The sequence below is a fragment of the Salvelinus fontinalis genome, chromosome 24, assembly GCF_029448725.1.
Source record: "Salvelinus fontinalis isolate EN_2023a chromosome 24, ASM2944872v1, whole genome shotgun sequence".
Taxonomy (NCBI): Eukaryota; Metazoa; Chordata; class Actinopteri; order Salmoniformes; family Salmonidae; genus Salvelinus; species Salvelinus fontinalis.
Window position 1 is genome coordinate 18,214,447 of NC_074688.1, and position 16,629 is coordinate 18,231,075.

The 16,629-nt window shown below is 42.7% G+C and overlaps 1 protein-coding gene across 2 annotated transcripts in view; it reads left to right on the forward strand.

Moving 5' to 3' along the window:
• LOC129822084 (multiple epidermal growth factor-like domains protein 6) overlaps positions 1 to 16,629 on the forward strand; it is a 91,910-nt gene that overhangs the window by 37,811 nt on the left and 37,470 nt on the right. For both annotated transcript variants that reach the window (XM_055879986.1, XM_055879987.1), the window contains exons 5-14: positions 4,358 to 4,480; positions 7,495 to 7,617; positions 8,085 to 8,210; positions 8,396 to 8,518; positions 12,427 to 12,549; positions 12,914 to 13,051; positions 13,313 to 13,435; positions 13,648 to 13,770; positions 15,704 to 15,901; positions 16,006 to 16,137. In XM_055879986.1, the coding sequence (XP_055735961.1) occupies positions 4,358 to 4,480; positions 7,495 to 7,617; positions 8,085 to 8,210; positions 8,396 to 8,518; positions 12,427 to 12,549; positions 12,914 to 13,051; positions 13,313 to 13,435; positions 13,648 to 13,770; positions 15,704 to 15,901; positions 16,006 to 16,137 (1,332 nt within the window). The remainder of the gene's footprint in view (positions 1 to 4,357; positions 4,481 to 7,494; positions 7,618 to 8,084; positions 8,211 to 8,395; positions 8,519 to 12,426; positions 12,550 to 12,913; positions 13,052 to 13,312; positions 13,436 to 13,647; positions 13,771 to 15,703; positions 15,902 to 16,005; positions 16,138 to 16,629) is intronic.

A 16,629-nucleotide genomic window follows, 5' to 3' on the forward strand; every position in this document is an offset into this window, starting at 1 on the left:
GCTACAGACTGTATGTCTATGTCGAGCTCCAGTTTGTCTGTCTATGTCTAGCTACAGACTGTATGTCTCTGTCGAGCTACAGTTTGTCTGTCTATGTCGAGCTACAGTTTGTCTGTCTATGTCTAGCTACAGTCTGTCTGTCTGTGTCTTGCCACAGTCTGTCTGTCTTTGTCTAGCTACAGTCTGTCTGTTTCTGTCTAGCTACAGTCTGTCTGTCTATGTCTGTTTATGTCTCGCTGGGATGTCTCGCCTGTCTGTTTCTGTCTGTCTATGTCTGTCAATGTCTAGCTACAGTCTGTCTGTCTATGTCTAGCTACAGTCTGTCTGTCTATGTCTAGCTACAGTCTGTCTGTCTATGTCTAGCTACCGTCTGTCTCTGTCTAGCTACTGTCTGTCTATGTCTAGCTACAGTCTGTCTGCTGTTCTCACCTGCTACTGATTGCAGTTAACGGCTGTGCTGCTTTGTGTCTTCTGTATGGCAGCCTATAAGATTTGTTTAATGATAATGACATGGCCAGCTACCAAACTCTGACATGACCAACAACACTTCATGGGGACATAAAGCGCCCTTTGCTGTCTGATAGATAGTGTCTCTGTACAGCAGCACAGGGGCTCTGGTGGCTCTGTGTGTGTGTGTGTGTGTGTGTGTGTGTGTGTGTGTGTGTGTGTGTGTGTGTGTGTGTGTGCGTGTGCGTGTGCGTGTGCGTGTGGGTGTGGGTGTGCGTGTGCATGTGTGTTGTTCAATCAGAGTTGGAGGAACTGTGCCATTCTAATGTCTGTTTGGAATTCCTGTACAGTTTGTCATGTTGGATGGATGTTTTCCCTCCGGCTAGGCCAGAGAGGCTCTGGAACATTGACAGTGTGTGTGTGTGTGTGTATGTGTATGTGTTTGTGAAATCTGACTGAGCACTTCAACAGGAGCAGACTGGCGAGCTCTCAGCCTGCTTATCTTTTATTGCTGAAGGCACATGATTGTTTTTAGAGCATCTGTCTGTCTTCCAGCGCTGTCTGTTGTATTACTCTTCTCTTCTTCTGTATGTTCTATAGATTACCATTTGCATACGCTTTAGAAGTTCCTTATTGTCAACATCTCAGCTGCAAGGCCTAAACAAACATTAATGACCATAATTACTATACAGTTCCGGTAATAATGTGGTGTGCTTCCTGCTTCCCTCGGATAGGAAAGAGAAGAGCCATGGGCAGCGATGTGGTTAGGGAGTTAAGACTGCGCTCAGTAATTTTCTGTGCTCCAACATACTCAGTGTTGCTATTGGGGGACCCTGATTTGTCAGGTGGTCTCAATCTATGTAACGATGTGCGCTGAGAGTCGGGAAGCAAGTTCAGGAAGTGAGTGTTTTAATAAATAAACACAACATAATACGAAGTAAGAAACACCAACAACGCACAGACATGACACTGGAACAGAAACAATAACGCCTGGGGAAGGAACCAAAGGGAGTGACGTATATAGGGAAGGTATTCAGGGAGGTGATGGAGTCCAGGTGAGTCTGATGACGTGCAGGTGCACGTAACGATGGTGACAGGTGTGCGCCATAACGAGCGGTCTGGTGACGTAAAGGTCGGCGAGGGAACACACGTGACAGTACCCCCTCCCTGACGCGCGGCTCCATCCGCAGGACGGCGACCAAAATTACGCTCCCAGGGATCAGGAGCGGACCGGTCACTTCTACTGAGGCGTGCAAAACCTGTCAGTCCGGCTGAGGCAGGGGAGCATGGCGATCCGGCTGAGGCAGGGGAGCCTGGCGATCCGGCTGAGGCAGGGGAGCCTGGCGATCCGGCTGAGGCAGGGGAGCCTGGCGATCCGGCTGAGGCGTGAGAGCCTGTAGCGGCTCCCGGACCCGACGTCATTCCCACCAAAACTAAACAACAACAAAAAACACTCCCTGATGCTTCCCTTAGGTGAGGCGTTATTCTGTAACGATGTGCGCTGAGAGTCAGGAAGCAAGTTCAGGGAGTGAGTGTTTTAATAAATGAACACAACATAATACAAAATAAGAAACACGGACAACGCACATGTAGGGAAGGTAATCAGGGAAGTGATGGAGTCCAGTTGAGTCTGATGACGTGCAGGTGCGCATAGCGATGGTGACAGGTGTGGGCCATAACGAGCAGCCTGGTGACCTAGAGGCCGGAGAGGGATCACACTTGACAATCTACACAAACAAAAAAGAGCCAAGTGGTTGTAAAAGCCTGCTAACTCATAGATCTGGCTGCACTCCTTATTCTCTCTCTCTCTCTCTCTCTCTCTCTCTCTCTCTCTCTCTCTCTCTCTCTCTCTCTCTCTCTCTCTCTCTCTCTCTCTCTCTCATACTGAACTTTTTGGGGAACTCTGCTTGTGAAATGTTCAGTAATTTAAGGGTCAATGGCACCATTAGTTTATTTATAGCCACAAGTTAACAGTAAATCATTAGCAAATAGACAGGGACAGAATGTCCAAAGTCTTCCCCCACCATAGATATGACCCACCAGAGGAACACTTCTTGTAGGATGCTGTCAGGATGGAGGATTGGCCAGCGTGTGTGTGTGTATGTGTGTGTGTGTATGTTTATGTGTCAGTGTGCGTGTGTGTGTGTGTGTTCTTGTGTATCTGTGTGTGGCTGCGATTTCCTTGACACGCATTAGCGACTTCTCACACCTCTGTCCACACTTTCCTGTACTGACTGACAACAGCTGTTGTCCCAATACACCTCATCTACAGGGACTTCAAACCACACTGCGTTTGATCAGCACACGGAAGACAAATAAAGGCAAGACAAGGACCTCTTGTCTGTCCCCATAGTGAGCCATGGTGGAACTCAGATCCATCTAACAACGGCTGGAGTGATTAAGCTAGAACGCTTGAATGCTACTCCATATGCAAGTGAGGAAACAAACTATGACATTGTGCAAACATTTAACATTAGTCTATGCACATGTGGGTTTGAAATGGAGTGAGCTAAATATCTGAATGAGGAAATAACTCTCATACATGTTGTGTATGGTTGATTCACACAGCATGATCGTATTAGCGTTGAATGATATCTCTTTTAAAGACATTCCTCACTGGTGATGCACAAGATCACTATAAAAAGGAGCTGATAGGAGTCATTATACCAGCACCAAGGAGCCTGAAGGTTCTCATCCATGACTGACTCTGTCAGCATCGCCATTTAATTGGAAATACCTGCTTACATTCACATGCAAAGTAATGACCGCAATTTAAGTACAAGCATCTGTCTGTGGAGTGTGCTTTTACCGGGCTCTTCCTAACCAAAGCGTATGGTTAGGAAGCTATATTATGTAGCTAGCTAGCTTCCCCTGTCCCTTATACCTAGCTTCCAGCTACATTGGCCCTGGCAGATGAACAACAGAACTGAGGTTAGAACATGGTTTAGTTTTCTCTCTAGAAACAGAGTCATCAAAGCAATACTGGGTCTGTCTTCAAGCTGGATCTGTCTTAAAGATGGCCCTTTGTTGGACAGCTGGGACGTCTACAAAGTGACGGGAAGTGGACTCACTGAAAGTTTGGAGGACTTCACATCCTCAAAACGTTCTACAGCTGCACCATCGAGAGCATCCTGACTGGTTACATCACTGCCTGTTATGGCAACTGCTCAGACTCCGATCGCAAGGCACTACAAAGGGTAGTGCGTACGGCCCAGTACATCACTGGGGCCAAGCTTCCTGCCATCCAGGACATCTATACCAGGCGGTGTCAGAGGAAGGCCATAAAAATTATCAAAGACTCAAGCCACCCTAGTCATAGACTGTTCTCTCTGCTACCGCACGGCAAGCAGTACCTAGGTTCAATAGACTTCTAAACAGCTTCTACCCCCAAGCCATAAGACTCCTGAACATGTAATATAATTGCTACCCAGACTATTTGCATTGTCCCCCCCCCTCTTTTACACTGCTGCTATTCTCTGTTTATTATCTATGCATAGTCACTTAAATAACTCTACCTACATGTACATATTACCTCAATTACCTCGACTAACCATTGCCCCGCACATTGACTCTGTACCGCTAACCCCTGTATATAGCCTCGCTATTGTTATTTTACTGCTGCTCTTTAAGTATTTGTTACTTTTATTTATTTTTATTTAATTTTTCTTAAAACTGCATTGTTGGTTAAGGGCTTGTAAGTAAGTATTTCACTGTAAGGTCTACACCTGTTATATTGAGATTCCCTTCATGCCTGAGGAAGAAACATTTTACAAGACAGAGGGGAATGAATCAACCGAAGAAGGAGAAGCTCCAAAGCTCCACGGTTTACAATGGATTTGGGTTCAGTTTTGCTTACAGTGCAGTTTGTAGGCTATGAAAACTGAGGTTTTGGCTTTCCTTCTTTCCTCAGATGTCAATGAGTGCTCGACTGTTAACGGCGGCTGTGAGGGACATTGCTGCAACACCATTGGAAGCTTCTACTGCAAGTGCCCCGAGGGCAGTCGACTGGGCCCGGACGGAAAGGCCTGTCAGGGTGAGAAAGAGGGCAAGCTGGGTCTCCTGTGTGTGTGTGTGTGTGTGTGTGTGTGTGTGTGTGTGTGTGTGTGTGTGTGTGTGTGTGTGTGTGTGTGTGTGTGTGTGTGTGTGTGTGTGTGTGTGTGTGTGTGTGGGATGGGGGACGGACCGGGGGGGCGGGGGGACGGGGGGGGGGGGGGGGGTGGGGGGGGGGGGTGGGGGGGGGGTAGAGAGGGACCTAACCTTATGCTCCTTGAGGATCAGGAATAGGTTATCCACCAGTGTCCTCTTGCCGGATCTTCAGACAGAGACCCAGGAAGAGACAGAGACACAAATAGCTTAGCAGACCACACACATATAGGGAACACAATCAGTACAGGCATGGAGATCTGGTCAACTCGTAAAATCAAAACCCTGCCTGTTTGTTCTGACAGAAACATGCTGAGTTAGCTGACAGTGCTAATGCCCAGTTGCTCTGAGGGGGTGCGGGTGTCAACAGGTGCCCCTAGCCTTTGACCCCTGACATGGGACGTTGTCACTTTCTAGTGAGGGTTTGAGCAATGGTGTAGGAGTCTGTAAGAGTCATGTTCCAGGGCAAGTGTGCTCTGTAACAACGTTGAAGGGCAAATAACAAACCCTTTTTGATTCTGGAACAGAGCATGCCAGTGCTAAATGTTTCTGTCTGCGACCCTCCACATAGGATGGTGTTAATCTATGGAGAGTGGAGCGTGGGAGTTGAGAGGCGGGGGATGGGCAGACACCTCCCCAAACAGCTGTCAAGAGACCATTGAGACAGATGTGGGTGTCAGACAGATGTGGGTGTCAGTTCAAGACTGTCACACAATAACATTCAGACAAAATTCAACCCCCAACCCAACTCCCAGAGTCTCAGCCTCACGTCTGAATGAAAGATTTCCTTTGTGTCCTGCTGAAATCCTCTCACACGGCGAACCTTAAGTATATTACCCTCCAAACCTTCGCTGAGTCTATTACCATTCAGGTATTTAGAAACGCCCACTAAAGAAAGAAGCCTGTCTTTTGAAAAAAAGAACAGGGTTTAGAACGACAGTTTAGGATTTTCTTCCTGAATATGTCATCCACCACAGGGGACGCTGGGAGTTCCTTTATCCTCACTCAGCGAGGCAGCGGATTGGTCTAAATGGAATGGCATTGTGGATTTTCAGTCCTTCAACCTGATCACATTAATCTATGTGCCAGTTATGAAAAGGCTCCTTATATGGCAGACAGCCCTCCTCTTTGACCCTCCTTAGCCTCTTCTAGTGGAAGTTACCTAATTAAAGTAGCATTTAGTTCATTATGAGGAGAAGTGCATTCCCACAAGCTGAGACTGCTTAGTTGAATAGGAATTGCCCTTAAACCCAGATCTGGGATCAGATTACCTTAGCCCCAATCATAAGATTAACCATTAGGGGGGTGAATATATGTCTGACTCTGTATCGGTGCTACTGTCATGACCAGTAGTAGCCTGCAGTGCAAAGTCCATATGGACTAGGGATTAGCAGGAACCAGGAAGTAGTTGAAACAGCTTGACTCTGATGTGTTCTCCAGATGGGTAGTAAATGTTGACTTTCCTTGGAGAAGCACTCAGCAATGTTGTCTCCTCATCATGCCTCTGCTCCCTGGAACATGGAACAACATGGAACATGTGCCTAATGTACCACATGTGAATGGTTCTGGAATGGTCCTAAACACTCAGGTCTGCTGCATAGCGGACAACCTGTGTTGAAAGAGTGTCAGTGGTGAATCGTCATTACTAGAGCCAGAGAATATCCTGACCATATGACCTGACCAGGAAGAACTCTGGACTCCAATTATAGAGGTATAAGTAGGACCCATGAGTTTTTTCTAATCAGGTCACGTGGTCAGAACATACTCCTAGTCATTACAGTTAACAGCAAAGCGCTGTACGAGAACTTCCGCTGATGAAGAGAATGTGTGTCCAATTGGTGATTTCATATTAATGGTTGATTTAATTGTATCAAAATGGTGTGTTCGTCTATAAAGGGGTCATAAACATTGTGTTCTTAAAACAGTCTCTCGTGAAGTCATCACTTCCATCACCACGCCAACCTTCTTATTGCGTCAGGGTCCAACTATGCTTCACAGAGCTTGATGTCAAACAAAAGAGAGCTTCAGTGGTGAAATCTTTTTACGGCATTCCTACGTTTGACACGCTCATGAGTCATGACAAGCATCCCTATACGCTGTTCTCGGCCTTAACGCTCTCCTCTGGAACACCCATGAAAACCATGCATCCCAAATGGCATCCTATTCGCTATTTAGTGCACTACTTTTGACCAGGGCCCATAGGGCTCACATCAAAAGTAGTGCACTATAAAATGAATATTGTGCTATTCATGACACAGACACGGTAACACACATATGAGTCTCCTAATGAACGTGGTCTGTGTGGGTTCATGTCTGTTAGAGTGCTCAAGTCACAAATTGTATTTATTTATTTACCTTTATTTAACTAGGCAAGTCAGTTAAGAACAAATTCTTATTTTCAATGACGGCCTAGGAACAGTGGGTTAACTGCCTTGTTCAATGGCAAAACGACAGATTTGTACCTTGTCAGCTCGGGGATTCAAACTTGCAACCTTTCGGTTACTAGTCCAACGCTCTAACCACTAGGCTACGCTGCCGCCCCAATGTTGTCTAAAGGTTTGTGTAGTATTCCATCATTATAAAGCATTCCTTCAAACGCCATCAAAACACCTCATTGTTCATTAATGCCCATACAGGGAATTCATTGGCACAACCTTCTCCTACCAAAATGGATTTGTTCTGCAGCAAGTGTCTGAGAATATTGTCTGCAGACCTGGGTTCAAGTAGTATGTGAAATCATTTTGAATAGGTTTTTCTGCTTGCCTGACTCAAGGGAACCAATGGAATACTAGCAAAAGTGCAAACTCCGCCCATATGGCCCTCAATGTAGGCTCAAGTGAATGCTCAATTTAAAATACTTTTTGAACCCAGGTTTAATTGTCTGTCCGTCGGTATACTCGGTAGATGTGAATGAGTGTGAGGAGCTGAATGGCGGCTGCCAGCAGACCTGTGTGAACACGGCAGGCTCCTACCACTGTGAGTGCAGCCAGGGATTTCGCATGCACACTGACGGAAGGACCTGCATTGGTGAGTAATGACCATGTGAGACCAGATTTGATCCCGGTCGTTCGCACAACTCAAGATTAGGCATTGATTTAGGCATTGAGAGCTAATACTCCAATATTCAGGTCTCAGTCAAGGTTACTCATTACCTGCAACCATAATTATCCAATTTCCAGTCTTTAGAGCTTCCTGTAATCACACGTTTCCATTATGGCGGTGTGAAAAGACGGTGCTGGTCCAACAGTGTTGTAGCCCACAATACGGTTCTTCCTTCTTTGAATTCATATTTTAGTGACCAATCTCAAGGAAGGGTTACACATTTACTCACCAAATGCTAATCAAAGACTACATTAGCGAAAGTACAGATGTAGGATCTTAATTTGAGGTAGTGTGCTACAGCATGAAAATGCGTTTTTCTCTACTCTGTCAGTCAGTCCTGTGTTGTTCAATTCTTGTGTCTGTTTGTCTGTCTGTCTGTCCCAACTATGAAGCTGTGAACTCCTGCTCGGTGAAGAATGGCGGCTGTGAACACAAGTGTGTGGACATGGACAACGACCACTACAAGTGCGAGTGTCGTAGGAACTACCAACTGAAGAGGGATGGGAAGCACTGCGAGTGTGAGTCCTGACTAGACTGGATATGGTGCTCTGACTTCCCTACAGCGTACAATAGCAGTCACTTTGTGTTAGAATGGAGAGCAAAGAGTTACATATAAAGAACAGGAGGCAGTTTTCAGTCATAGCGTGACCAGGATATGACTAAGTAAAACTGTCTGCCTCATGTCTGTCTGTCTGTCTATCAGTTAGGGACCCCTGTGTGGACAGGAGTGGAGGCTGTGTCCAGCTGTGTCATTTTGTGGATGGTCGAGCAGAGTGCAGCTGCAGACCTGGGTACTCGCTGGCCGGTGACCGCCAGGGCTGTGAGGGTAAGAGCCAGTGGTGTAAAGTACTTAAATAAATATACTTGAAAGTACTACTGTCGTGGAAATTCTACACAGGTACACTCGAAGTCAATCATTGTTTATTATCAGCGCGCTGGAGAGGTTCAAACCAACTCAATGCACATGTCAGTCAGGAGCTCCACTGGGGCAGTCCCAGTGACCGATCAATACTGGGTCATGCATGTGACAGACCAATACCTCATGAGGCTTCTTCTCTCTAAGCTGAGACCTTGAAACTGAGATATCTTTCGTTCTCAAAACAAGGGTCTGGGCGTACTGCCAAATTGCAGATATTGATAGTGAGAATTCGATCGGTCACTTGCATGAACACAGAAGTTGGTTATTGGAAAAGCACCAATATAAAATGTTCCATCACATTCCATCCTCTTACCACTTGTGTGTTAAAGTAAAGGAAGTCAACACATAAAATCAGACACTTCATCATTTCAAACCCTTCATTCTGGGTTATACAATCTAATTAGTATGGTAATACTATCATCATAATAAAAGGTTACACTTCTATTAACGGGAGTGAATGTATCAAAAATACACACACATACACAGCATGTTAAATAACACAATTTAGAGCTAAGAAAAAACACACACACGCTACAGCCCATTTGGCGATTTGGGATCCTCAACTTCCAAACAGGGATTCCAACCAAGTTTCAAGTGTCCTTCTGGTTGTGGGGAATTATTCTTAGCAACAGTGGCAATGTATTCCGCGAGATCAATCATATTAGAAGAGTAATCTGGGACAAAAGTACAACATTCATCGTCATTGATTGCACAAGTGCCGTCTTGACCTGCCTCTGTTTTGCAGAGCCAATTTATGCAATTCTTTTAGTGTTGCCAATTTTCTCCTGAATCGCCTGAATTTGGTTTAGGGCACATGCATATTGACTTTCACAGGGAAGAGAAAGAGCACATGTTTTAACAGTTTCAGACCAACCTTGATAAGAATGAGATTGAGGTAAGGTACAAGCTACAATCTAGTGGCTCTCCTCACATTTTAGGGCCGTAGCTCTGTCTAGAAGCCTCACCTTTCCAAATCATAATTAGAACTTTTGATAAATTATCCAACCCAAATTCAGAATGACAGTCCTTAGTGCTTCACGTTGGTTCTATCACTGTAATTTAAGACCCTCAATTTAGCACACTGATACTGGCAGAATGTACATTTACATACAGTACATTCATCTTATATTTCTAGCTTTAACTATTATCATCACAGCCCCCATTTGTGGTAATGACAGATTGATATCTCAATGCATTCTTAGTCTAAATTACTATACATTTCGCAATGTGCAGACCTCCAAAATCAACATGATACCCCAAAAAATCATTTTGGAGAAGCCTAAATCAATTTAGATACGGTTGACTACCCCCCTCCGTCCCGGGACTCATTCTTCTGTCATTTGTTCATGTTCTTTTTTATATTATGTTTCAGTTCGTCTTCCCAGTGGCATATGTTCAAAGTGTATGGCCCTTGATAATGTCTCACCTGAGTCGGCACTGTCCTTTACAGTCCATTATGTCTTTGTCCATTTTCCTACCAGTACACAAGCAGCATGAGAGAGGTTTGGACGGGATCTCTCTCCATGCTCACTCCACGTGGACTCATGGCACACTCTTGAGAGAAAAGACATGAGAGAAAAGGCAGTTGATAGCTTCGACTGGATGCTGTGTACAGGTTGCTGGTGTCATGACGTTGGCTTGATGGGGGAGGTTTATGACCCCCATGAATACCTTTCCCCTTTTCTCTCTCTCTACTCTATAGAGTTGACTCTAGTAAAGCCTTTGTTAACATTGAGAGAGAGTTTGGTGACATCAAAAGATGGGAAACGGAACCATATTTCAGTAATCCAACCAGTTGAAAATATGCGTTAGGACTTAATGAATATGATGTCAGTTCAGTTGGCGTCTGAGACATGATTACTGATGATAAGACGACATAAACTGTATCTTGGAAAATCTACACATTCTAGTTGTCAGATTCACAAGGAATTGTTGTGTAATTTAAATGTTTAAATATGAAACTATCTGTGAAAAGATTACATGTAATTTTTAGCTTCTTAATGAGAGAACGGTTTGTCAGAAGAACACCACTCTGCTCACGCCCTTCTTTCACCACTATATAAACTTCCTGTTCCAAGGACGCGAGGACTTACCATCCCCACGTTGAAAAGACAACCTACAGAACTAAGCCAACCTCAGCAAGAACCTAACGAAATTAGCATCAAATTTCAATGTGAAGGTGACGACCTAAATGCCGGAAGGATGAATTTCGACTATACCAGCCAGAATATAGCATGAGCTTAAAGTATGGCAACTTGGTATGAACTTTGAACTCTTATTCACTAAAGAAGTGATACTTGCTAGCCCTTGTGTTAGCGCAGCAACTGTAGACGTGGGCTAGGAGCGGAAAGACAGAGTATCTGTCTATCACACGATTATTGGTTTTTGCTCCGACATGCACTATCAACTGTGTAACCTAATATAGACAGGTGTGCCTTTCCAAATCATGTCCAATCAATTGAACTTACCACAGGTGGGCTCCAGTCAAGTTGTGGAAACATCTTAAGGATGATCAATGGAAACAGGATGCATCTGAGCTCAATTTCAAGTCTCATAGCAAAGGGGCAGAATACTAATGTAAATATTCTTAATGTTATAAATTTGTTAACATTTCTAAAAACCTGTTTTTGCTTGGTCATTATGGGGTATTGTGTGTGTAGATTGATGAGAACATTTAGAATAAGGCTGTAACGTGAAAGGGTCTGAATACTTTCCGAAAGTATGTCTGGAAATGCACACACACACACACACACACACACACACACACACACACACACACACACACACACACACACACACACACACACACACACACACACACACACACACACACACACACACACACACACACACACACACACAAACTGACGTTCTCATATTTCAATACGCTGTTACATGCAGACAACCTTCCCAGAAATGCCCTAGAGTGAAAGAGACTTTTCCGAACATGTCTATAAATCTCCACCACCCTGAATCCTCTTAAGAAAGCAAGTCTAGCCCTCATTGGTCACTGAAAAACCATAGCCATCACCTCTATCCGTCTCATGAACTTTCTCACTTTTCCACATTCGTGTAAAGCAACACGTGAACATTGAGTATTAATGGTGGTTTAACTGACACTCCGTTAATGTAAACGTTTGTTATTCTCCAAAATCAGTGCGCCTGGACAAAACAAAGGTGTCATTCATCAGAGAGTTGCCTTTGTCCCGGCCCATTAGAGCTGAGGCTTTATGACCCGACCCTCCAGCGCTGTATGAACCATGACTGGAGCTGTGCTGTCTGTGTGTGGGGGGCCTTAAGCTGATTAACTCTATGGCTGGAGGTTACTACTATAACATGGGGTGGCTAGAAGGCTATAGGGTTCAGGCAACTTCATTAAACACAACAGTCTGTGTGTGTGTGTGTGTGTGTGTGTGTGTGTGTGTGTGTGTGTGTGTGTGTGTGTGTGTGTGTGTGTGTGTGTGTGTGTGTGTGTGTGTGTGTGTGTGTGTGTGTGTGTGTGTGTGTGTGTGTGTGTGCGTGCGTGCCTTTGTGTGTGTGCACATGTGTGTGTTTGCGGTACGCTTCATAATCACTAAGAGCACCCCACCACCAGGCCTGTGCTTTAGCATTACTATGACGAAAGGTCACTGACCCACATGTCAAGTGGTACAAAAGGCAATTTCCTAACCAGAAGCACTTTTCCCCCTCGGAACCTCATTCATAGCCTCATATGAATAAAAATGATTACTCCACGGATCCCTGTAATATAATCTCTACCTGTGCTATGTGACTGTGCCCTATTGACTTACAGTATATCATGCTATCTTTTGTAGACATAGATGAGTGCAGCTCAGGCCAGGCCATATGTGCCCATCGCTGTGTCAACACCCGGGGCTCCTTCAGCTGTGTGTGTAACCCTGGCTTTGAGCTGGGCGCTGACGGCAAACAGTGCTACCGTGAGTATACATAATCATTTACATTAGAGTCATTTAGCAGATGCTCTTCTTACCCAAAGCAACTTTACAATCAGTAAATTCAACTAAAGCAGGCAAAATCACAGTTGCGTAGCATCATAGTTGAGGCCAATTGTTTTTTTCTGACCAAGAAGAAGTCTGGTCCCTCATCGTAGGCTTATAACAAAGGTCAGGAGTAGTTAGTCCTGGTCAGGTGACATGATAAGGAAAAGCTCCCTGACCCTAATTGTAGTATGTTCTTGTGAAGCTAATGTGTGAGTGATGGCTAATGTTTTGGTTTATTGCAAACAGATACTGTTGTTGCGTTCCAGCCTTCACTTCACTGGTTGTATCCTCCTATTTGCAGGTATTGAGATGGAGATCGTGAACAGCTGTGAGAAGAACAATGGAGGATGCTCCCACCACTGTGAACACACCACCAACGGACCCCTCTGCTCCTGTAACCAAGGATACCAACTGGCTGAGGACAGGAAGACCTGTGTGGGTAGGTACTCTTGGTTAGGTCATCATTGTCGAAGCCCAGAGTTTTTCCTGGTCAGGTCAGAAGGTAAGGAAAAACTCCTGGTTATAGTCATTCTCTATCTCTACAATAAGTATAGAAGCAACAGATCAAACATGGGCCTTTTCTGAAACAGGTAGGGACTATGACTTCAAATGCTCTTTTTCAATTTCCATTCCAAAATGTCTTTAAATATTTTCCGTTGCGTGCCCAAATGAACAATCATCTTTTGTTGCATCTCCCCAGACAGTGATGAGTGTGAGAGTGGGGAGGCGTGCTGCAGTCAGTTCTGTAAGAACAACCCAGGGGGCTATGAGTGCAGCTGCAAGGCTGGCTACAGGCTCCACGCAGACGGCTGTGGCTGCAATGGTAAGAGGACAATACGTTGACCATTATCCACTCATTATCTAGGTCCAAATTGACTCTGGATTGAGTTTACAGTATTTTATTAGACAGAGATGATTATGCATTGACAGTGTCTAAAAACTCATTGTTCTAGTTTTGATAATGTAAATATAATACACTTGTATAGTACCTTTTTCATTTTCAAAGTACTTCCTTTTGTTCTGTGGTGTTGTCAGACATTGATGAGTGCCTGGCAGAGAGCTCTGTCTGTGAACACTACTGTGTGAACACCCTGGGGACCTACGAGTGTTTCTGCAGATTGGGCTTCCGTCTGGACCACGACCAGAGAGCCTGCATCCGTGAGTACTATTTGATTATAATATTATACTGTACTATGCTATACTATACTATACTATACTATATACTTTAGTATTCTGTAATTTCACAGTGAATTTGTATACATTGTTTTTAAACGTGTAAACGTAACTCTGAGAGACATTTGTGAGGTTTTCTAACAGCAGACTATAGTAATGATGCATCACTTTAAGTATTCAGATGAATGTAATATAAATGATAGTATAGTATAATACAGTATAGTTAGATGTAATGTAAATGATAGTATAGTATAATACAGTATAGTATAGTTAGATGTAATGTAATTGATAGTATAGTACTATACAGTATAGTATAGTTAGATGTAATGTAAATGATAGTATAGTATAATACAGTATAGTATAGTTAGATGTAATGTAAATGATAGTATAGTATAATACAGTATAGTATAGTTAGATGTAATGTAAATGATAGTATAGTATAATACGGTATAGTATAGTTAGATGTAATGTAAATGATAGTATAGTATAATACAGTATAGTATAGTTAGATGTAATGTAAATGATAGTATAGTACTATACAGTATAGTATAGTTGGATGTAATGTAAATGATAGTATAGTATAATACAGTATAGTATAGTTAGATGTAATGTAAATGATAGTATAGTATAATACAGTACAGTATAGTTAGATGCAATGTAAATGATAGTATAGTATAGTATAGTATACTACAGTATAGTATAGGTAGATGTAATGTAAATGATAGTATAGTATAGTATAATACAGTATATAATAGTTAGATGCAATGTAAATGATAGTATAGTATAATATAGTATAGTATAGTTAGATGCAATGTAAATGATAGTATAGTATAGTATAATACAGTATAGAATAGTTAGATGTAATGCAAATGATAGTATAGTATAGTATAATACAGTATAGTATAGTTAGATGTAATGTAAATGGTAGTATAGTATAATACAGTATAGTATAGTTAGATGTAATGTAAATGATAGTATAGTATAATACAGTATAATATAGTTAGATGTAATGTAAATGATAGTATAGTATAATACAGTATAGTATAGTTGGATGTAATGTAAATGATAGTATAGTATAATACAGTATAGTATAGTTAGATGCAATGTAAATGATAGTATAGTATAGAATAATACAGTATATTATAGTTATATGCAATGTAAATGATAGTATAGTATAGTATAAAACAGTATAGTATAGTTAGATGTAATGTAAATGATAGCATAGTATAATACAGTATAGTATAGTTAGATGTAATGTAAATGATAGTATAGTATAGTATAATACAGTATAGTATAGTTAGATGTAATGTAAATTATAGTATAGTATAATACAGTATAGTATAGTTTGATGTAATGTAAATGATAGTATAGTATAATACAGTATAGTATAGTTAGATGCAATGTAAATGATAGTATAGTATAGTATACTACAGTATAGTATAGGTAGATGTAATGTAAATGATAGTATAGTATAGTATAATACAGTATATAATAGTTAGATGCAATGTAAATGATAGTATAGTATAATACAGTATAGTATAGTTTGATGTAATGTAAATGATAGTATAGTATAATACAGTATAGTATAGTTAGATGCAATGTAAATGATAGTATAGTATAGTATAATACAGTATAGTATAGTTAGATGTAATGTAAATGATAGTATAGTATAGTATAATACAGTATAGTATAGTTAGATGTAATGTAAATGATAGTATAGTATAATACAGTATAGAATCGTTAGATGTAATGTAAATGTGATTCATGTGAATGTGTTCTGAGTGTCTCCTCTCCACCTGTCTACCTGTCTACCTGTCTACCTGTCTGTCTGTCTGTCTGTCTGTCTGTCTGTCTGTCTGTCTGTCTGTCTGTCTGTCCGTCCGTCCGTCTGTCTGTCTGTCTGTCTGTCCCAATGCAGCGCTGTACGACAGTGACCTGGATGACGATGAAGAGGAGGATGATGCAGAGGAGGATCTGGAAGTGCACAGGTTGCCAGATCTGCTGTTCCGACGGCCCCCTCAGCTCTTGCAGTACTCTGCAGCCCTGCACTCACCCTATGGTGAAGACCAGGAGGAAGAGGCACAGAGAGGGGAACTCACCCTGGTCAGCCACATAGGTAGCAAATCAGTGCTTACATACATGTCTGGTTGATGCTCAATGTGACATGTGGCAAAACTGTAAATCATGCCATGGTTATACAGGACTATGTGTGTGTGTCAGTGTGTCTAGATGGTTCCTTTGGGGATGACTGCAGTATGAGCTGTGCTGACTGTGAGAACGGAGCAGTGTGTGGTGTGGACAGAGAACACTGTGAATGTACACCTGGATGGACTGGCGTCATCTGTAACGAGAGTAAGTCGCTCTCCTCTTCTCTCCCCAGCTTCTCTTATTACCACAGTAACCTTTGGAAGTCATCTATCACTTGAGAGAGTTTCAGTGTTATTCAGTGTCTATTATTGAGCAGGCAGTTCTTTGATTGGTTAGTCCTCGGGGTTAGGTATTTGAACCCAGATCTGGCCTGGAGATAGGCCAAGTCCACAACAGACAGAATACATCTCCCAGGCCAGGGCTGTTAGAAAGAGGCCAGAAGTCATTGTTTCACAACCAAGCATGATTATTGAGTGTCTTTGGGCTGGACCTGAACCAGGGATATCATTCTGAGTGGAGTAGCCACGTGGGGATAAATCCATTAGCATCAGTCATTTTTATACATTTAAACATCCTCCTTTGGACCATTGTTCAAATTCACACCAAGAAGAGTTCCGCTGTGTCATGGAAAGAGCAGAAAGTATTCAGACCTATTCACCTTTTCTACATTTTGTTACGTTACAGCCCTATTCTAAA